At 48.1% G+C, this 23,376-nt stretch overlaps 1 protein-coding gene across 2 annotated transcripts in view; it reads right to left on the bottom strand.

The window, feature by feature from the left end:
• The window catches only part of NAE1 (NEDD8 activating enzyme E1 subunit 1), a 46,413-nt gene that overhangs the window by 8,551 nt on the left and 14,486 nt on the right, over positions 1-23,376 (bottom strand). For both annotated transcript variants that reach the window (XM_088458369.1, XM_088458371.1), the window contains exons 8-18: positions 20,207-20,316; positions 19,286-19,348; positions 19,138-19,201; positions 18,965-19,056; positions 18,296-18,355; positions 18,064-18,197; positions 16,763-16,838; positions 15,382-15,421; positions 14,441-14,527; positions 13,565-13,657; positions 765-879 (exon numbers count right to left, since the gene is read on the bottom strand). In XM_088458369.1, the coding sequence (XP_088314495.1) occupies positions 765-879; positions 13,565-13,657; positions 14,441-14,527; positions 15,382-15,421; positions 16,763-16,838; positions 18,064-18,197; positions 18,296-18,355; positions 18,965-19,056; positions 19,138-19,201; positions 19,286-19,348; positions 20,207-20,316 (934 nt within the window). The remainder of the gene's footprint in view (positions 1-764; positions 880-13,564; positions 13,658-14,440; positions 14,528-15,381; positions 15,422-16,762; positions 16,839-18,063; positions 18,198-18,295; positions 18,356-18,964; positions 19,057-19,137; positions 19,202-19,285; positions 19,349-20,206; positions 20,317-23,376) is intronic.

The following is a 23,376-nucleotide window of genomic DNA, read 5'->3' as shown; positions in this document are numbered from 1 at the left end:
CAGAAACCCGACAGCAGTCAGAATCCCGGCGGTGAGTATTAGGCACTACAGGGAGGCGGAGTTAAGGGCCCCCCCATACACGGTGCGATATAGCAGCCAATCCGATGGATTGGTACGATATCGCTGCTATATCGTACGGTGTGTGGGCATATCATCGGCCAGTGCGCGCTCCCATGGGGGTCGTACATGGCACCTCCAGATCTTACTGCATGTTCACTTGATCTGGGGATGCGATGTACTATCCCATGCAGCATTATACAGGTGGTGGAGGGGGGTGCCGGCATATCGGGCGGTCGGGCAGCGGATCGCTCCGTGTGTGGGGACCACCCCGATATGTTGGATCGTCCGTCGCAAGGTGCATATTGCACAGTGCATTGGGGCCTTTAGAGTTAGACTGTGGAAGGGGTTGGTTAGGGTTAGGCAGCAGGAAAGGTGGGTTATGGGAAGGGTTAGAATACTTACCTGCATGCATCGAGATTACGCTGCCGTGATTCTGACCGCCAGCATTATCAGCTCCGAGATCATGCACCCAACCCATTTCCTACCACTGGTTATAGCTATCATTTCTGAATTTAAACGCTAGTATTTCAATAAACAAGAAAAATGGGATTTAAGTCAGTAATAAAGGAATTAAGCAATTGTTTCTAATTGTAAGGAGCCATGGATAATGCAAGCGCGATGTAAATAAGTGTTAATAAATAAATAATAATCCCCCTAGCATTTCCCGGTGAGGGGGGTGACATCAGAATTACAAGGACACTTACAATTCCTGGATATAATCATCCTTCACGCTGAGTGACAACCCGTATTCTTGGAGGAAACCATTCAGACAGGTCTTCAGTTTTCCAAAATCCCCCTCGATCTGGTAGTTATAGACACCTACAAGAGTGTTTTACACAAGGTGTACGTATGAGCAGTATTTCCTTTGTCAAAATATCTAACCAATACGAAGAAATGTACACAGCCAAATCATCTGCTAATCTGATTGGATCATTCAGAAGTGATGGAAAAGTAATGTGTGGGGTCCCGCAGGTCTAAAGACCCTCCAACTGCCTTATATTGCACTGTAGTGTCACGGTGTCAGATCACAAATGTAATGATCACTCATTCTGGACTTATCAGATCTATACAATTATCGGGCTGATCGGCAGATAATTGTATAGCGTGTATGCAGGAGCGTTAGCTGCTAAACAGCTTCATCACTCCAGTGAAAAGGTCAGATCGGGAGGTTGCATCTTATGAACTGCTTAAAAAACAAGAGATATGGTAAGAACTTACCTTTGTTATCTCTGTTTCTACGAAGTCCATAGGGTCCACAGGGTTGACCTTGGGGTATAGGTTGGGAACCAAATCCGGGCACCACGCAGTTAAAGCTTTTAGCTCCCAGGATGCACTTGGGTCCACTCTCCCTATAACCCCACCCCCAAGCCAGAGGCACCTCAGTTTGTAAGTAGCCAAAGGCCGGAGGAGGAGAGAAAAAGAGAGAGAAAACTGGAACACTCGATAACTATACTCACAGAAATGGGAGACGGAAAACCGGTGACCAGCCACACAGCCCATTCGAAGCCAGGTGCGTCAGGGCGGGCGCCCTGTGGACCCTATGGACTTCGTAGAAACAGAGATAACAAAGGTAAGTTCTTACCATATCTCTTGTTTTCTACTTCAGGGTCCATAGGGGGTCCACAGGGTTGACCTTGGGGATGTCCCAAAGCAGTTCAACCAAGGGAGGGGACGCTCCTGTGCTGAGAGGAGAATCCGCCGCCAAAAAGGAAGCATCCGGAGAGGCAAAGGAAACCAATGCCTAGAACCTTAAAAAGGTGTGGACAGAAGACCACGTGGCCATCTAGCAAGGCAAAACAGCCAAGGCGCCACAGCGAGCCACCCACGAGGGTTACATGGCCCGAGAAAAAACAAGCATCAATAACAGAAAGGCCTACCCATGGGTAGGCCCCTGAAGAAGACATACGAGGCCGTCCAGCCAACATTTGGCCATAGGCCGGCCATCCTTTCCTGTTAAAACCAGAAATTTCAGACCACCAATAAGGAGTCCGATTTCCGTCAGGAACCTGAACGGATCACATAAATCCACAGAGGCCGGACCACAGTCAATGAGGTCACACCAGCCGAGAGGACTGGGGACTGAATGGCCTCACCATAAGTTCCAGAATAATATGGAACCTAAAAATCACTAAGAAGAAACACAGGGTGAGAGCAACTCACACCCTGACAAGATGCCCTCCAGAAGAGGGAGCCACATGAGAACGCTCCCAATTCCGACACTCCCCTGGGTGATATAAACTCCCTGAGAGAAAGAGAGAAAGCCAAAGCAATAGACCATGTAATGGCTATCACAACCAGCGGTTCCATTAACTTTCCCCGGAGTTAACGAAGAACCACTACTAACTTCCAAGGAGTCCCTAGGGAGGACAAATGGAGGCATAATCCAGAAAACACTCCAAAGGATGAACTGGATATCAGAGCGGAGCAATTACATATCTTAATCATACTGACAGTGTAGAGATCCGCACTGTCAGGAAGGCCAGGCCGAGGGTGAAACCCAAGCCAGCCGGAAGGAATGCCAGAATATCTGGAAATCCTGGACCCCAGAGGATCATATCGACAGGTATAATACCATAAGAATTATGGCTGCCACAGTTTGTGGTAGGTCCCAGCAAAAGCTGATCCATGTGCTCTAATCATTCCAACGATGACAAAGCCAGGGAAGCCGTAAGACCACTGTAGGGACGCAGTCAAAGACAAACTACCCAGGTCCAAGGCAAACCCCAGGACCCTGAGACAACAGGTCCGGGCAGTGAAGCATCAGGAATGGAGTATCGATGGAGAGACTCCGAAAAACCAAGTACCCCTGACATCTGGGGCAACCAGGAGCCACCAGCAGGAAAGCATCTCCGTCTCGATTGAAACACTTCCCTCGAGGAAGAATGAAGACCGGAGAACACAGGTACGTTAATTGGAAGAACCACTTCACCGACAAAGAGTCACTGAAGGTTGCTTCAGAATCCCCAGAGTTGGACTGTAACACCATAGTGTGATAGAGTCAGAAGGCCATGAGGGTCACCTCAGGAGGACCCCCCCCCCCCTGCTCACCAGGAGATGAAACCTCTCTTGGGGAAGAGACTAGTCCCCTGGATGCACGTCATGACGGCTGAGGACTCCCGCTTCCCAATGGAGAGCACCTGAAATGAACACTGTCTAGATGGTCGGAAGGAGACCCTCAGACAATGTCCGAATGTATGACATACCTGACATTGCCACCCAACGAACAGTATTGCTAAAAAGAAAGCCACTGTTCTGACCCTGTCGGACTGAACTTTTTCAGGTTCACCGGGAAACAAGGGCTATGCCAGAGTGAAGGCCCAAGACAGGCTAAAGTTCCAACAAGTTAATTGACAGGGTGGAATCGACAGACATCCAACTGCACTGAAATGGATGCGAACCAGACACTGTCCTTAGCAAAGAATACCCTGGACGAGATGGCCATAGTCACCCGAAAAGGGACCGACTTGCCACCGGGGAGAGCATCATCGTTTGAACAGTGATCAGACAGAAAAAACTTGTTCCATCTGGAGATAAGCCAATTATGGAAAGGCCTGGAATGGAACTAAGCCCATTCCACCCTTCCAAAGGCAGACACTGAATAGTGGACCATGCATCCCAGAGTGTAAAGACATATGTTGACTGCGCAGACATCCATGTACTCCTAATGGAAGAGTGGAGATGCCGTCTTACGCCAGAAGAATTCTCAGATTCTGAGAATCCAGCAGGGCTCCTAGGTGAAGAATACCCAGAAAGGGATGCAGGGAGGACTTTTTCCCCATTGATTAAACGTCTGCACCCTGAAGAAGCCACAGTCAACCTGACCCGGCTGTAAAGTACCCCGGTGATCCTGCTAAGAGCAGGAGGCCATCCAGGTACAGGAGCATTGGGATATACTGAACAGAAGAACTGTCAGAAAATCCAAAACGCTGGTAAACCCCTGTGGGGCTGAGAGCAGTCTCAACAGGCAGAGCCCGAAAAATCGTAAGTGCTGTGATACAGCAAACCTCAGTCCATGCTGAGGTAAGGTCTCTGTAAGTACCCGTAGGCACGCGTCCTGTATATCCAGTGATACCATAAAGTCCCCAGGTTCCAAACATAGTATGATGGAGCATAGGGATTGCCTCCTGAGCCCAGGTAGTTTTAGGAACTGGTTCAGGGAAATGAGACAGAGAATAGGCCAAAGAGGACCATTCAGCCACCGCACCAGAAAGAAAGCAGAACAACCAGTCCCTCGCTGAGAAAGTGGGGATGGCCCAATTAGCTCCGCTTACTGCAACAACTGTATAGCTTTCTGGATTTGTAAGGCCCTGTTCCGAATAAGGGCCTGAGTACCATCACATGGAAATAGGCCGCCTGAGCAAAGAGAGTGCGTACCCCCCTAACCACGTAGCCGCGGCAACTAGACACTAGTACCGGGCAAACTGAAAAAATCGCCATCTCCCAGTGGTAGGCCTGTCTCGTCAGGCTGACGATATATCCGTAGGTTCAGAAGCAGGATCGGCTGGCAGTCCAGGCCTGCTCGGAACTGGATATGTTGGCCCTTGTAAAGGTCGACAGTCTATGAAGAAACAGACCTTTAGGCTGACCCAGAGGACAAAAAGACTTAATAGTCTGAGGCCCTATAGTGAGCATAGCTGAAGGCGGGAAATTTGTACTGCCACTGTCAAGGTCAGGACCCAACAAGATATACCCTATAGATGGTATCTGCACCTCTGCATTCCCAGAGCGCAGCCATAGGGTATTACGGAGGATACCGTCGCAGCCGGAACTCTGAAAGTTAGGAGCTGGTATCCAATATAGGCATGTCCACCTATGACAACTGCATATATTACGTGAGCGACCAAATACATTTGAACCCCAGACGTGTTGAAGGGGAAAAAACATTACAAATGCATCAGCTCAGTATGCAATAGTATTAACCAACCATGCTATAGCCATGGTAGGATGGGTAACAACCCCTGAAAGCGAGTATACTGAATTCAGGCAGAGTTACCACCTACGGATCAGAAGAATCCGACCATGCAGGAATGGGAGGCGTAGTAACGTCTGTAATCAGACGAGTAACAAGCCCATCCACCCCAGGAGGGGCTCATGATGACCCTCAGGGAATTTGGGACAGGAGACCAAACACTGTTGTAATACCTCATATCTGGCAACAGCCAGAGTCCCGCCATGCGATCCACCCGCAAGTCAGCAACAGGGAACCAGAAGGCACGTAATACTGAGGGTGTATGATACAGGTGCAGGTCAACATTCACTCTAACCAGAATGGACCTGCCACCAGCCCAAAGCAGGGATAATAATACTTGAGATAGGCTTCCCCCCGTGTAAGAGGGAAAGAGCCCAAAACAGTATCCAGTTCACGGTAGAGCCAAGTGGGAAGTAACCACAGGGAGTCAACCACGCCAATTTGCGTTTCATAGAAAAACGACATCCACCCAGTGTGGCTGTTGTGGCAATCCCTGCAAGGGGCATGACAGACTATTGTGGCACCAGGGGGAATTCATATACTCGAAAAACCCCTGTAGGGAGCGGTAGTCTGTGTCACAGGGGAAGAGTGCAAGAAACTGCGAGATACCCTGAGATGAAAAAGGGGCAGTATGGTAAAGTAACCCCAAGTGAGGTACAACAATGGGGCCCGCCCGGCGATCCGCAATTAAGAGGATCCCGAGAAAACAAACCGCCCAAGGGGGTCGTGAAAGGGGCCGGCACCCGATGACGCCACATACAGAACCCTTTAAGAGTTAAATCCTCCGCACTAACACCTGCAGCACATGGCTTGCAGGATAGTAAAAATGGGTGCAGTATAACGCTCTATCTCCTGGTCAGACATATCTGACCAAGCCTTGTGATTAAGCAGCGCTATACTGGTCCTGACTGATACTAAAAATTAGCTGCAGGGACCCATTTTCAGCGTATGCAACACACAGTTCCACTCAAAATATGGCAACGTGCAGCACGCAACAGTATGTGACAAACCTCACAAATATTAACAAGTATATAAATGTGAGTCTCAGAACCACCCCAAGTACAGCTGTATTAGGGCAGATAAGGAAAGGGATAGGTATACACTGACAGGTGAGAGAATACAGACAGTCAGCACTAGCATAAGTCACATACAATGCAGATATACACATATATACATAATCATGTCATATAATATACTGCACTATTACACTGCATGCAACTTACCCAGATTCAGTGTCTGGGAAGGCTACAGCGCTGTGTACACTGACCTGATGGTGAGGTACGCAGGGGGACTGGGCTCACTGCCATCTCCGGAGATCTTTGCTGCACCACAGAGAAAATGGCCGCTGGAGACCTCAGAAGAAGCGTGGCCCGCGGAGGAAGCAGCTCAGCGACGCCAGACTATAATACTGAAAGGCGCGCTGAGCTGAGGGGAGGAGCCGCTGTAACAGGGAAGGCTGTCTCCCCTGGCCGGCTATTAACCCCCGGGACGCCGGCTCCCTGCACCGAACACTAAGTCCCTGGTGGTCTAGTGGATACACGGGGTATAGGGGGCCCGCCACTGCCGGCGCCTCCGGTCTGTCCCCAGAGACCGGAGGCACAGGACTGCATTTTAAATGCGCGAATCACCGCAAGCGGTGATCCGCGACCTTACCTGCTCCCCGTGGATCCGGCAGCAGTCCTGGGCGCCCGCAGAGTCCGGCTAGTACAGACTCTGGGGTCCCGCTGAGATCCCCAGATCTGTACTGGCGTCTCAGCGCCAGCGGGGTGACGGAGCGGCAGCTTAGACGTCCTATGGACAGTCTGACGCTGCCGCTCTGAAGAATCCAAAGGAAAAATAAAAAACTGTCCTTTAGAAAAAATAAAGCTATGGGGCTGCTAATCAGCTCCCCACTGCACTAAACGGTGACCCGATTCCGGCCGGGCACCAACTTAAACTGAGGTGCCTCTGGCTTGGGGGTGGGGTTATAGGGAGAGTGGACCCAAGTGCATCCTGGGAGCTAAAAGCTTTAACTGCGTGGTGCCCGGATTTGGTTCCCAACCTATACCCCAAGGTCAACCCTGTGGACCCCCTATGGACCCTGAAGTAGAAATGAAGATGCCTGCTCTTCCCATCCCATAGAAAGCAGTACACGGGGGTCACACTGATCAGATAGATGCTTTGAGGATCGGAGCGTTTATTCTGATCTGCAGAATCGGTTAGTGTGTACCCAGCTCACAACAGACTGCATTAAAAACAAGAGATATGGTAAGAACTTACCTTTGTTATCTCTGTTTCTACGAAGTCCATAGGGTCCACAGGGTTGACCTTGGGGTTATAGCTGGAACAGGATCCATGGGCACCACACAGTTAAGCTTTTAGCTCCCAGGATGCACTTGGGTCCTCCTCTATACCCCGCCCCCGAGCCACAGGCACCTCAGTTGGTAAGCAGCCTAGGCCGGAGGAGAATATGGAACAGAGAGAAGGAAGACTGGAACACACAAGAAACCATACTCACAGCAATAGGAGACGGAAAACCGGTGACCAGCCACACAGCCCATTTGAAGCCAGGTGCGTCAGGGCGGGCGCCCTGTGGACCCTATGGACTTCGTAGAAACAGAGATAACAAAGGTAAGTTCTTACCATATCTCTTGTTTTCTACTTCAGGGTCCATAGGGGGTCCACAGGGTTGACCTTGGGGATGTCCCAAAGCAGTACAACTAAGGGCGGGGACGCTCCTGTGCTGAAAGGAGTACCCGGCGCCCAAAGGATGCATCCTGAGAGGCAAAGGTGTCAAACGCATAGAACCTCAAAAACGTTTGAATTGAAGACCAAGTGGCCGCCCTACACAGCTGAACAGCAGAAGCGCCACGTCTAGCAGCCCAAGAGGGACCCACAGAACGAGTGGAATGAGCCTTAACAGAGGCTGGCACAGGTAAGCCCTCCTGTGCATAAGCCTCACAAATAACGGAACGAAGCCAACGGGCTAACGTTTGTTTGTTGGCAGGCCAACCCCTCTTGTGAAAACCAAAGAGGATAAACAAGGAATCAGACTTCCTAACCGAAGCCGTCCGGTCTACATAAATTCTAAGCGCCCGGACCACATCTAAGGAAGTCTCACCAGCTGAAAGATCAGGGGACTGAAAAGCTGGCACAACAAGTTCCTGATTAATATGGAACTTCGAGACCACTTTGGGCAAAAACTCAGGACGAGTGCGGAGCACCGCTCTGTCCTGGTGAAAAATCAGGAAAGGAGGGCGACAGGAAAGCGCCCCCACTTCAGACACCCTCCTGGCCGAAGCAATTGCCAGGAGAAAAACCGTCTTAAATGTCAGCCACTTGAGCTCCACCGCCTCAAGAGGCTCAAACGGAGGACCCTGCAGGACCCGTAGCACCACCGCCAAGTCCCAAGGAGCCACAGGAGGCACAAAGGGAGGCTGGATCCTGAGAACACCTTGGAAAAAGGTGTGAACGTCTGGTAGTATTGCAATCCGCCGTTGAAACCACACGGACAAGGCGGACACATGAACCTTCAGAGATGCAAGGCGTAAGCCGAGATCCAATCCTGACTGAAGAAATTCCAAGATCCTAGAAACTCGGAACACCTGAGGATCATAAAGTCTGGACTCACACCACTGAAAGTAAGTGTGCCACACTCTGTGATAAATCCGTGCTGAAGCAGGCTTGCGTGCCCTGAGCATCGTACCAATAACCGAACTGGAGAAGCCCCGAGACCTCAAGACGGCTGTCTCAAGAGCCACGCCGTCAAAGACAGCCGACCCAGATCCGGGTAAAGGCAGGGCCCCTGAGACAACAGGTCCCGACGTTGAGGAAGAAGGTACGGAGCGTCGATGGAGAGGCTCCTCAGATCGGAGTACCAAGGACGTCTGGGCCACGCCGGAGCTACCAGCACGAGCATGCCGCCGTCCTGCTTGAATTTCCGCAGAACCCGAGGAAGCAGGGATATCGGAGGAAACAGATACGCCAGGTGAAACGTCCATGTCACCGACAGCGCGTCCACCAGACTTGCACCTGCGTCTCTTGTCCTTGACCCGTAAACGGGCAACTTGTGATTGTGACGGGAGGCCATCAAGTCCAGCTCCGGCAGTCCCCACCTGTCCACGAGTAGCTGAAACACCTCTGGGTGAAGCGACCATTCCCCGGGATGCACGTCGTGACGGCTGAGGAAGTCCGCCTCCCAATTGAGGACTCCGGGGATGAAGACCGCCGAGATCGCTGGAATGTGACCCTCCGCCCAAGACAGGATACGAGACACCTCCGACATCGCTGCCTGACTGCGAGTTCCGCCTTGGTGATTGATATACGCCACCGTGGTGGCGTTGTCGGACTGCACCTGTACCGCCCTTCCGTGAAGAGCGGGGCCGGACGACTGCAGGGCCTTGTATACTGCCCGCAGTTCCAGGATGTTGATGGGGAGAAGTGCTTCTTCCGCTGACCAACGACCCTGAAGCGACAAAGAGCCGGTCACTGCCCCCCAACCCCGGAGACTGGCATCCGTCGTGAGCAGGACCCAGTCCGGGATCCAAAATGGGCGCCCCTCGACCAGATGAGCTGTCTGAAGCCACCAAGCCAAAGATAGCTGAACGTCCGGAGACAACACCAGCACCTGAGAGCGGATCCGGTGAGGTAACCCGTTCCATTCTGATAGAATCAGCCCCTGCAGGGGCCGGGAATGGAACTGGGCAAATTCCACCATGTCGAATGTCGACACCATGGACCCCAGAACTCTCATAGCCGAATGGACCGACAGGCGGCAACGGCTCAGGCAACTGCGTATCCGCAGCTGTAGTGAGGCGACCTTCTCCGGAGTCAGGAAGATCCTTTGCTGACGCGAATCCAGCAGGGCTCCCAAATGAACCATCCGCTGTGATGGAATCAGAGAGGACTTTTTCCAATTTATCAACCACCCGTGTGCTTGCAGGCAAGCGATCGTCAGGTGGAGATGTTGAAGCAGTACCTCCGGGGAGCTCGCCAGCAACAGGAGGTCGTCCAGGTACGGCAGTAGCCGTACATTCTGGTTCCGAAGATGTGCGGCCATGACCGCCATAATCTTCGTGAACACCCTCGGTGCCGTGGAGAGACCAAAGGGTAGCGTCCGGAACTGATAGTGGTGTTGAAGGATAGCGAACCTCAGATACCGCTGGTGTGAAGATGCTATCGGAACATGGAGGTAGGCGTCCTGGATGTCCAGGGACACCATGTAATCCCCCGGTTCCATCGCCAGAATGATGGAACGTAACGTTTCCATCCTGAACTTGGGAACTCTGAGGAATTTGTTCAGAGACTTCAAGTTGAGGATAGGGCGATGAGAACCATTGGGTTTCTGCACCAGAAACAGAGACGAATAATACCCCGTCCCTCGTTGTGATAGAGGAACGGGAACAATGACCCCTGCTTTCAGCAAGGACTCTATAGCCTCCTGAACCTGTAACGCCTTGGTCTTGTTCTGAGAAGGACTTGTGCAGAAAAACTGGTGGGGTGGTCTGTGCCGAAAAGACAGGACGTACCCCTGGGAGACCACTTCTCGAACCCAGGCATCCGTGGTGGTATTGTGCCAGCACTGGGCAAATAGAAGAAGTCGGCCTCCCACTCTGAGGTCCCCCAGAGGGAGGCCCGTCCCATCAGGCCGCAGGTTTATCTTCCTGCTTGGAAGAAGGGCGCCGAGCACTCCAGGCTTGCTTCTTGGGTTTAGAGGCCGTCTTACTCGCAGACTGTCTCGGGAAGGACTGACCTTTCGCCTTACCCTGAACCCGAAAGGAACGAAAAGCCGAACTCCGAACCTTAGCAGGCAGTGCCGCCGAAGGGAGGAAGGCCGACTTGGATTTAGCCAGGGTGTCCACTATTTTGTCCAAGTCCGGACCAAATAGTAATTCCCCATTGAAAGGTAAGGCCTCCAGACCTTTCTTTGAATCAGAGTCTGCTCTCCAGGACCGCAACCATAAGGATCGGCGGGCAGACACCGCTGCAGCCGATACCCGCGAGGTCAGCAGACTAGCATCTAAAGAAGCTTCTCCAATGTAAGAAGCGGCGTCCCTCATTTGTCCCAACAACGCCCGCTGGACATCCGGAGCGTCGTCCGGGAAGGTATCTTCCAATGCATTGGCCCACCCCTCAATGGCCTTGGCCACCCAGGAAATGGCCATGGACGGTCGGGCCACCGCCCCGGAGAGGGAGTAAATAGACTTTAAGCAAGTCTCAACTTTCCTGTCCGTGGGATCCTTCAGCGAGGATATCGACGGTAATGGTAAGGTGGCGCCCCGAGTTAAACGGGTGACATGGGAATCCACCGCCGGTGGAGTTTCCCATTTTTTACAATGTGCCTCAGGGAAGGGGTAATTAGAAGCCAACCGCTTCTGAGGAAGGAATCTCTTACTGGGCGCCTGCCAAGCTACCGCCATATGATCCGTCAACTGATCCGACAGGGGAAACACCGCAGAAGCCACCTTAGTTTTTTTGAAACTAGGAAACTTCGACCTAGGAACCGGTGCCTCATCCTCTATAAGAAGAATAGCTCGCACCGCCCTAACTAGTGCTCGCACATTAATGGACGACTTGGTATCCATTTCCTGGACCGAGGCGTCCGAGTCCGTGTCATCAGGGACCTCCCCATCATCTGAGGAACCCTCTGAGTCCGATACCTGAGCAGCCCGTGTCATGAGTGGGCGTTTAGAAATCCTAGAAGGCATGTCAGTCTGCAACATTGACTGAAAAGCCGAGGAAGCGGCCGCCAAATTTTGCACGGAGTTGGAGAGCACATCCACCCATGGTGGAGGCGTCGCCATAGGGGCCTGAAAAGGTACCACAGGCTGCTGCGGCACAGGGGAAGCCTGTATATACATAGGCAACCCCGCATAGGGACCAACTGATTGAGACCCAGGAGGACTCCGCAATAACTGCGGGACACCCGGGGAATGGGGGATGGTCGGCTGGGGCACCGCCCTAGTAGGGAGAGCAGTCGGGACCGACAGACGGTCCGCAATAGACACCAGCACTTGAGAAAACATCGCCCACGGTGGTTCCTGCGCCAGAGAAGGTCTGGATGGACCAGGAGCCACCTGGCATCGACTACACAGGCCATCCTGTGACAAATCCTCCCTATCTACTCCTGCAGAACAGCGTCCGCAGGAGGCCAACACCGGAGCCACTGAGCGCTCAACCTCCTCGTCTGACATGACAGAATATATTATATATCTGGCACCAGGGTAGAAGTAAAACGCATTCACCGGTGTGCTGAACAACAGCCCACAATATGGCACTGAGTAGCACACAACTGTATGTGACGGACCTCACAAATACGTGATCTATATAAGTGAGGTCAGTAGAAACGCCCCTCCCCCACACACCTGCAGGGCTTGTAGGAGAAGTAAAGGGATAGGTATAAGCTGACAGTAAGCGGAAAATAAGCACAGACAGGCAGCACTAGCAAAAAGTCACATACCATGCAGGAAGATATACTCACTGCACCTTTACACTACAATCAACCTGCCCAGATTCAGTGTCTGGGAGGGCTATAGTGCTGTGTACGCTGTCCTTAATCAGGGGAGAGGTACACAGGGGGACCGGTCCGCGTGCTCCCTGAGATCTGCGCTGCCACTGGGAAAATGGCCGCTGGAGACCTCAGAGGATGAGTGGCCGAGGAATCTGCAGCTCAGCGACGCCAGACTACGTGCTGAAAGGCGCGCTGAGCTGAGGGGAGGAGCCGCTGACAGGGAAGGCTTCCTCCCCTGGCTGGCCATAACCCCAGGGATGCTGGCTTCCCGCTTGCCGGTTATCCCTGGTGGTCTAGTGGTCCCACAGGTTATGGGGGGGCCCGCCGCCACTGCCAGCAGCCTCCGGTCTGTCCCCCGGACCGGAGGCTAAAGGACTGCATTTAAGGCATTCCGCGCGCCGCCGCTAGCCAGCGACACGCGGCTTACCTGAATCCCCGGCGACTCCGGCAGCAGTCCTGGGAGGTAGACAGAGTCCGGCTAGTACGGACTCTGTCCTCCCGCCGCGATCCCCAGATCAGTACTGGCGTCGCGGCGCCAGTCGGGGATCAGAGCGGCAGCGTGGGCGTCTGTACAGACAGCCCTTCGCTGCCGTCTGTAGTAAAAAGATTAAAAATAAATAAAATTTAACTTAAAATAAAAAGCTTCTGGGGGCTGCTCCTGCAGCCCCCCTGCGCGGTGACCGACTCCGGCCGGGCACCAGCTTACACTGAGGTGCCTGTGGCTCGGGGGCGGGGTATAGAGGAGGACCCAAGTGCATCCTGGGAGCTAAAAGCTTAACTGTGTGGTGCCCATGGATCCTGTTCCAGCTATAACCCCAAGGTCAACCCTGTGGACCCCCTATGGACCCTGAAGTAGAAAGTGTGACGTGTGATTGTTCAGAAATGTGTTAGTTCAGAATGAAAGAAAAAGCATTTACAAGTGCGGTAATCTTTAAATATACTTTTTTTTTTTTTTTTTAAATTGAGAAGCATATTTGACTCAATAATAACGTTTTATATCTGTATTGTAAACAGACTGATCTATTGTTAAGGCAAACATTATTTACCTGGATATCTTCCATGCTGTTTGTGAAATCTGTCCACAGCTCTCAGCATCAAATAAAAGACAATTTCACTGTCTGGATTCTCCATAAGAGACACTGGAAGAAAAGCGCAGAACCTTATCAGGGATGGGCGCAGTTTGCAACATGAAACTCTTGTTGTCCTTTGCACATGGAAATCTGGGCTAGGCGATTTGAGGCCATATAATTCCGCATCATGCAAAGACATAGGACTTGCAGCAGGTTGGCGCACAACTGCTCCTCAAAATGAAGCTGCAATTGCTTGTATATGCAAAGCTGGACACTATGCGCCCGGTTTTCGCCAGGCATATGACACATGCATATTTTGCAAACAGTGCATTTGCTATTCAGTATTGATAGAACTCCAAATACTCCCTAATACATCAGAAACATATCTTCATCTTGCATTAAAAAAACAAAACCACATTTGATTAAAAACACGCACAGAAAAGCATAATACAAACCTGAGCAACTAAGACAGCCCAAATCGGTGTCTGTGATGCATTAAATGAATGGCAATCATAAGTGCTTCACTAGTGCTGGGAACCGTTATCATCATCATCTACCCGCACCTGCTCTTGACCACCCACAAGTATACGGCTCTCTCAGGCACATACTGTATATGCGTCTGTCTGCATCCGTTCGACATTCAACGGACACTCCCTTACTCAGCCAAGCCGCAGTCTGGTGTAAGTCCCATGAATCGAACATATCTGCATTGGTGGCTTTCGTGCACTTCTCTGGGCATGTACGTTTCCACGCAAGTAACTTTATGGGAGCTGGTGTAGTACTCCCTCTGCATCAGACTAGTAGATTTAAATAAAATAAATAAACAGCACATATCCTATTCAGTCCACTTACCAAGGTCTTCCTTTTTAGCAGTGTTCAATCCATACTCTTCCGCCAAAGACCTGCACCGCACAACTCGGAGGAAAGCACAGTTTCTACCTGGACAAGAAAGTACTGGTGTTAGCATGTCCTGCATATGAGGTTTCAGCACCATCTATAGCTCATACAGAAAGCCATGAAGTGGACAATGTTCATCGCAAGACAGAAATATACATTGTACACATGGCAACTTGACAGAGGCACTTTGCAGTCAGCAGGTGAATTCCGATGCTGGAAGCTGTGACACTGCACAGGCCTATGCAACCCGTTTTGGCTGCTTTGACATCACTATGCTATTTACTCAAAGACCGTATCAACCCATCGCGTGTAATGCTGAATAAATGCAGACTGATCCTGCTGCTTTCACAAGAGCACCAACTTCTAATTTAGAGTAATAGTCTAATTATTTAGTAAACTAGAGGAACTCTCATTTCTGCCACTGTAATGGCCTGCTCGGAAACCATGATGTACCTTTGCAGTAAAGAAGCAAATAATCCTTTTTATATTATTTACAAGAATCTTAAGTACTTGACTCACACCTAATACAGGAAACAGAATACACTGAGTCAGGAACAAGGCTGAGAATTTAACACCTCAACAATTGCTGCCTACTGATTGTTTCTCCTTTTAATGGACTGTCAAAGACAGCCCAGTATTTCTAACTAAACAATCTTCCCACTTTTTTGATGGATAATAAATTAAATTACCCTTAAAACATACTGCAGGCTGCAATGGAAGCAGCTTTCAGCTGTAGCTACACACTGCCATCTTGTGTTCACTGTATCCATTACTCAACAATACAGATCGGTCTGAACTGTATACTACATAAAGTTACTGAACCACCCCGAAACTCCAAATGGTGTGAAGAATCGTTACATATTCAGTTTGTACAGAAAACAAAATGAGAAACTTACAGAACAGGCGGATGTCTCTTTCCGATATGCTTTCTGGGGGCTGCAAGGAAATAACAGGCACTCTAGTAATCGTGGATAGTTTGTGTCAAGACTCAAAGTAATAATATAGCGTTCATTCTAGCACCCTGCACCTGTAATAACCCATGCAGTTCCTCCTTCCTTCCTGGGAAGGGGGGGCTCGCTTTTTGCTCTGGTGCTCCTAGCACACTCTGGTCTGTAACTCAGCGGTTTGTTGCATTGGCTGAGTGTGCTAGAAGCACCAGAGCAGAGAGCGCCACGCCAGGCAAGAAAGAGGAACTGTGCATGATGCTAGAGTGAAGACAACACTAATATATTATATATATATATATATATATATATATATATATATATACATACATACACTACCCAGTAATAAAAGCTTTTGTTTTGTACATGAAAGATTACAGTTTGAGAAAGACCTCCACTCTAGATGGTCAGCTCTTGCGTACAGCAGTGCTTGACAGAATGGTAGCCTTTTGGAACATATATAAAACTACTTAGGACTGCTTTATACTCCTAACTTTGCTCAGTACTGGAGAAGTTATAGCCACCCGTAAATGTTAGTAATTACTGCTTTTAACAGCTAAAAGAAGACATGACAGGAACCTGAAGTAACACAGTTGATGAACACACACAGACGGTTAATTGATAACAAAGGGCTCGATTCTATTCTGCGCAATGTGAATAGTGCAGGGAATCAGCTCCCGGAGCTATCCAATACACTGCGCTGCTAAGCCCGACTAAGGATTTCTTCTTGCACCCCTCCGGGGATGAGAGCAGAAATCCGACAAAAGTGCCAGGAAGTTAGGTAGGGGAATGCCCCTTCTCCCGCCTTAAACAGGGTGTTTAGTCATAAGAACGGGCATTCTCCAACTAAACACTGCGCAGAATAGAATAGCTCCGGGAGCTGTCTCCTGGCGCTATTTACATCACGGGCAATTGAATCGAGCCCAAAGAGGCAGATGGAGGTTAATGTAGGGAAAAATGGACCCCTGCTGTAAACTATGAGGATATTAAACATTCAATAGTTCTTAACTATATAAAACACAAAAATGCTGGGCAATGCTATTATACATGTGATTTATAATTAATAGGGGGCATAGGATTTCAAAACTTTCAATAAAGAAAACCCTTAAACAAGATTATACTATTCAATATACACAGTGGTACATGCGAGACACAGCTATAAGGAAACACACATGTATAGCACAAATGCTGATCTGATCAGTATTTAAATAGATGTACAGAACTTTATGCATGCTTAATGGCACAGGTATTATATGGTGATGATTGAAAAGATCACTTCTAAAAATGTCTCCTATTTATGGTATAATGTCAGTATTACACATCGCAGACTTACTCTGCCTATAGACTGCAGGAGTTTGGAGACATAGTTTTCACAAGCTGCGGCATCACTTTTAGCCTTCTCCCGGTACCTAAAACAGCCAACAGTAAATACAATGTAAAGTGATCATGTGCCAATCATACAACGGTTATTAGGGTTAGTTCCATATATTTCTCTGAACTATGCACAAATCGCAGACAGTGGACTTAGGTGGTCGATGTACTAAGCCTTGGAGAGAGATAAAGTGGATGGAGATAAAGTACCAACCAATCAGCTCCTAACCAAAACTTTACAGGCTATGTTTGAAAAATGACAGTTATGAGCTGATTTGTTGGTACTTTATCTCTCTCTCTCCAAGTTTTAGTACATAGACCCCTCAGTCCCTAGTTCCCCATCCTATATTTCCATCAAGGAAAACACAGAAGCACCGCCAAAGACATTCTCAGGGCCGTATGGTTCGGACCAACGTATTTGTATCAGAGAAGCAGGGCCATTTACTATAGATAATGAAAGCGGCCAATTTGTATATCTTAAACTGAGACTTTGGCCAATCATTTCACTAGGAAGAAGTGACATCCCCGAGTGCTTCATGCCTAATGCCTCAATTATATCACTAGCTCAGTGGTTCTCAAAATCAGCCCTCAGAACCCCAAACAGTTCATGTTTTCCAGGTCACCTGTGGATCTTTAAAATGTGATATTTGGTAATACACCTGTGCACCTGCTAGGTGGTCTGGAATATGTGATGTTAGGGGCCCTGGGGACCGAGGTTGATAATCGTTGCACTAGCTCCTAGTAATGTGAAAGCTGAACACTGATTCAGTCCCCAGAATGGCTGAGGGGCACACAGAAGTGCGATGTCCCAAAGTCACAGAGACTGGTCAGGAGTAACGCTCAATGAGACCTCACAGTCTGAAGAACCCTGCACACAATGGCAGCAAACACCAAAAAGCAGGTACATTCGCACAAATTAATGTTGGAAAGGTATGCTTCATCCACCCCGTGTATACCTGGCAAATCTGTTCCAAACCTCAACCTGAGATAAAGCCCAGGACAGTCATACTGATGGGGAGAGAGAAGTAACAAGCCCATGAAGACGACCATCTATGTGTACATGCCCTACCGAATAGACAATGGAACTTCACCCAAGAGTTTATATGGTTTCCAATATCTTAGTGTTCATCAGGGTGGGGAAAATGTTTGCAGTTTTGAATGTGACCTTGTATGCTTTGTATTGCATTGTATGGTATGGAAGTGCATTTCAGCCATTGTTTTGTTCTAAGGTGGTAAAACCGAGACAATCCCAGAAAAACTTACACGTTCTGTAATTTAATGAATTTATCAGAGTCTGAAATCATATCTGGAATTGTTCCTCGCAGCGGCAAATTCCCTTTCCCTTCAGCTTCTGTAAAATCCTTAACAGCACGTGCCAAAATCCAGAACGGGTCCGACTAAAAATACAGAGAGAGATTGTACCCATATTATCTTTAGGAAAAAAAGAATGCGCCACTTTTTTTTTTTTCTTTTAATAACAGTCATAACATCGGACCTGTAGACAAATATTTGTGCAGCGCTCATCGTTGAAAATATCTTTGACGTTGCTGGGAAGCTGAAAGAAAAAACAACAAAAACACATAAAAACCGTTAAATGAAGTCTACATAAAAAAACTGAAAAAGTGAATAACATCTAATCACAAACCACTGCAATTTGTTTTTATCTTTTAAATAGCGGTGTTCTGTATTACTGCCAGCTATAGCATTCTTCAAAAGCGGAGAGGTATGCTAGGTCAACAGCTATCATGTTGACATTCATCAAGTCGGCATGAGGGTGTCGGCATTCACCATGTCTAAATGGATGACATGTTGACAATATAGGTAGAATGTCGACATAACGTCCCTAGTGGCTCAGCGGTCACTTACCTGGTGCCGGGGGCTGTATCGGCTCCAGCGCCGCTTCCAGGTCCTGGCAGTCACTTCTGCCGGTGACCTCTGGGGAGCAGCGTTTTTCAGAAGTAACCATAACCCTCCCGGCGTCACCTAACCGGCGGCATTCTGAGAATGTTATCCTCAGAATGTTGATATCTGAAATGTTGTCGACATGGGGCCAGTCAACACGTTGAGCCATGTCGACATGGTAACTGTCGACAATGTGACTGGATCCACATTATAAAAGTTTGGTTTGCTCCCTAAATGCAACAATCCTGGCACGGTCTCGTACCTTTGTAGTGTTTAATGCAGTGTTGACATTCTTCACAGCCTCCTCAAAGTTCTCCTCATCTTCAGGGACTCCATTCTGATTCCTCAGGACGCCTGACACACCACATAATCAGATTACAGTCAGTAACAGGCAGTCACTCTACAAGGGGCCTTAGTACAGGAAGAACAACTCACCTTGCCTGATCAGATCTCGGAACATTTCTTTTTCTTTGTAACTTTTTGGCATCTGTCCTGCGTTCTACAACAAACGGCAGAAATGGTCAGAGCAGGTAAGGATCCAGGCGGACACGTGACACTCGGTGACATGAGGGCAGAAACATACCTCCCGACGCCATTTCTCTAAGTATTTGGCAACCACAACAATCCATGGAGTGTGACTGTGATCCTGAATGGAAAACATAAAACAGAAGAAAAAAAAGTTTTGATTTTTTTTTTTTTAAATAGACACCACCTGCAATAAGGGGCTTCAACTGGTGCAAATCCCAGCACCAATTATGACATGTAATCAATGTATCAAATAATTCATATTTCAATGTGTGTTTGTTAAATTCAACAGCCAGCCATTTCTGTACAATAATATATACCAAAGCCTGTATTGTACACAGCTATCTCCCACACCTGGGATACACTGATAGCGCTGAGGAGCTTCTCTATCTGGCAGAACTCTGGGGGTAGTTTACAAACCACTGAAACCAGAGATTGAGAAAGAAAAATCAGAGGTCCTGTGGTGGTGGGAGGGGTGAGAGGGGGGGGGGGTGATGCTATTTTAGTTAACCTTTCAGAGTCTACTCCTGTGCCAGCTCCTCTAACCCAGAAAGCTACAGTTTAAATCAGGTTAAGACTGAACAATGTACTTCATCTTCAAACGTCACATAAAATGTAAACTAATGTAAATGTTGTATGTATTTATAATATTTTTTAACTATTTAAGATCTGTTGCAGGGAATACCTGGAGACCTTATGTGCCCTCAGTGAACGATTTCTGAGTAGTAATAGTCTCTCCTGTTATCCTATCATGGATTTAAGTGTGGTTTCGGAAATGTGGGGTCCTTTGATAATGGATTTTTCCCTACATTGGGGGGGGTCTTTGTGGAGAGGGAGAGAGAGGGGGAGAGAGAGGGGGAGAGAGAGGGGGAGAGAGAGGGGGAGAGAGAGGGGGAGAGAGAGGGGGAGAGAGAGGGGGAGAGAGAGGGGGAGAGAGAGGGGGAGGGGGAGAGGGAGAGGGAGAGAGATTGCGGTTTACCTTTCGGTCCATGTGGTCCAGGTCATAGAGATGGAGATGCTCCTTCAGCTCACAGAATGGCTGGTCCAGCCGGAGATCCTCTAATGCATTATCAGGATGGGATTCTATAACTAGGACATCACAGAGGGAAGAGCAATGCTTAGTTATCCCCATAAATCTCCACGGAGACTGAGGCTTCCATACTCTCACAAATGAAACGTGTCACAACATAACTCCACCTAAAATCTAACTTTACCCAACGACCCCCTTCCCTGGCCCAGCAAAATATTGAGAGATTCAAGCCAAGGACTTTGTTCTTGGTCATTAAGTATCCATTGGTGGCATATTGCTTTATTCCTATACATTCTTTTGTATTGCTGCTACTGTACTTCTATTTATTTCTGGAATTCACATTTTTTAGAAAATATGTTGTGTTTGGACCTTTCGTTATATATTTTCCAGATTGAATTAATTATTTAGGACCTTACTGGAATATGTACACATTGTTTGTTTACATATATATTCAATTACATTATTTATTGAACCCGTTTCAATTTATCTTTGTGCCTTATATTATGTTTATCATCATTACAAATACTGACAAATTCCTTTAGGTTTAAATAGCAAGTTTATATTTATCACTTGCACACAAAAGCCAACTAAGCAGATACCTTAGCACACACAGTGTATAAATAAATATAGGTAACTTTTACTGTGTGTTACAGATATATAGTTCCCAATAGCCCCTTCCTTACATGCCAGTATGAGGTTAGCATATTCTAAGCAGATATTAATATTCATGAGTATTAATGATCAGTGTATTATGCTCCTTAGAAACATCCTGTGACAGCATCCAGCTTGTAGAGTATTGGCTCTGGCTAACCACATGATCTCGGTGTCACAGGAAGTTCTGCCCATCATGTGTAAAACATTTACCAATCATACTCTAGCTATCATTTATCTAGTACAGTCTATAAAATGATAGCTGGAATCTGACGGGCACTCCTCCACTCACAGGGAGGGAGACTATTTTATAGCAGTTTTTGCCCAGTGAAGGGGTGTGTTAACTGAACACTGCAAATTGGCTTTTACTCAGGTTTTATGCTGAGTACACACTACATGCCAGCGACGAGACCCTGCATGCAGCAAGTGCATACTCACTTGCCGATGCTGGGTCCGACGGTGGGAAGCTAAGTGTCATGCAGCACAGCCTCGTTAGTGACATCCCTGTCGGCCCTGCAGCAGGGTCGACAGGCGATGTCGATAGCAATCCGCGGGAGTGTGCATATCATGGGTACACACTAGATGATGTACCCGATGCGTTGCTCCTATCTGCGGGATCGGACGACATATCGTCTAGTGTGTACACACCTTTACTCTGCCAGGGGAGGACCCTTTTGCTTTGAGACAGTTACTAGAGTCTATATACCAACTTCTATGTTTTTTTAATTGTCCTTAGACTGTCAAGGAGTACACATACAGCAGTTACTCTTCACCAATTATCTTTTTGTGAAGGAGCGTGTCTAGCACACTGTTGTGTTGGAGCCCTCTGCTCCGATTTGCCAATGCTGTGACAAGCCTGTTTGTAAACACTAAAGGTGCGTACACACGTAACGATTTTTTTAAACGATTTAACTATAACGACGCCGTTATCATTTAATCATTGAAAAATCGTTCATTTTTTAGGGTGAACGATGAACGACAATCGTTCATGCGCTCTCCAGTTTGAAGTTTATCAGCCATTCTGACTGCCAAAAGAATGATTTTCGGTCAGAAAATCGTTCATGTTGAACAGAATGAACGATGAACGATGTCCATTCACTGTATGCATGTTTAAAAAAAATTGTTCATCGTTCATGAAAATCGTTGAAAAAAATTGTTCATTAATTTAGTAACCAACGATTTTTCGAAACAATTTTCGCTCACTTTTTGAACGAAAATCGTTGGTTACTAACATAGTTACGTGTGTATGCAGCTTAAAGCTGCATACACACGTAACGATTTTGTTATTGTATCATTTTCGTTCAGTTTTTCTTTGAAAAAGTTAAAGTTTCTTTGAAGTGTAATGAACGATTTTTAAAATTATATTTTCAACGATGAACGAAAAATGTCCCTTCCCTTAATGAAAATTGCTCAGTCAGTCAGAAAACAGGATTTTGGTACTTACCGATAAATCCCTTTCTCCGATTCCACAGGGGACACTGGAGTTCAAGACAGTGGGGTATAGACAGTGGTAGAGCAGAGCCTGGCACTTTAAATAATTTAAAAGTGTGACTGGCTCCTCCCCCTCTATGCCCCATCAGCCCCAGTTTAAGAACTGAGCCCGAGAGGAGACGGAGGACAACAGAAAAAAAACGAGAAGTAGAAGACCACAGAACAGAACAAGACCGACTGAAGGAGAACAATGGAACCCATAACAGGGAACCATGCATTCACACAACCATATAATGAACCCAACAAAACGGCAGGTACGCAGCGCTGGGCGGGCGTCCAGTGTCCCCTGTGGAATCGGAGATAGGGATTTATCGGTAAGTACCAAAATCCTGTTTTCTCCTTCATCCACTAGGGGACACTGGAGTTCAAGACAGTGGGGACGTCCCAAAGCCAACCTCCTGGGTGGGAAGCGCGGAGAACTTGCTGACCCCTCGGCCAAACCGAAACAGGGACTGCCAAGAACAATAGGCCCAGCAGAAGCAGAGGATCAAGTGTCGTAGAGCACAGTAGACAAATACTACTCCTCAGAAAACAGACACAGAAACACTTTCACAACGGACGCACAGCGGAAGCCAAAAAGGAACAGAACGGCTGGCGAGAAAACAACCACAGTTGAGAAGCGGCTGAAAATAGACCAAACCAGACAGTTGGTAGCAGAGAGCCCCAACAAAAAACCAGGAGAAGGACAGTAAATGAGAAAAAAAGAAAAACTCGTGAACCGTACTAGAGTTTGCACAGGAATCTGCAACAGCTACAGACAGCAGAATCCCAGCACCGCTGGTCATAATCGTATAGATATAAGTATGACAATACCAATCAACAGATACAAAGCTGATCCTGTCCACAGACTCCCAACAAAGAGTATGCAGGGAGGCCAAAGACAATACCGAACAGTCGCCCTGAACGATCCTTGAGGTCCAACTACAATAAGTTGTTAACCAGCGGAAAGGTTAGACCATAGAAGTCTCCAAGGAGTG

Source organism: Taudactylus pleione, unplaced genomic scaffold, assembly GCF_031769625.1.
Source record: "Taudactylus pleione unplaced genomic scaffold, aTauple2 ptg000828l, whole genome shotgun sequence".
Classification (NCBI taxonomy): domain Eukaryota; kingdom Metazoa; phylum Chordata; class Amphibia; order Anura; family Myobatrachidae; genus Taudactylus; species Taudactylus pleione.
Note: the sequence above shows the minus strand (reverse complement) of the source record. Positions and strands in the feature narration are given on the sequence as shown.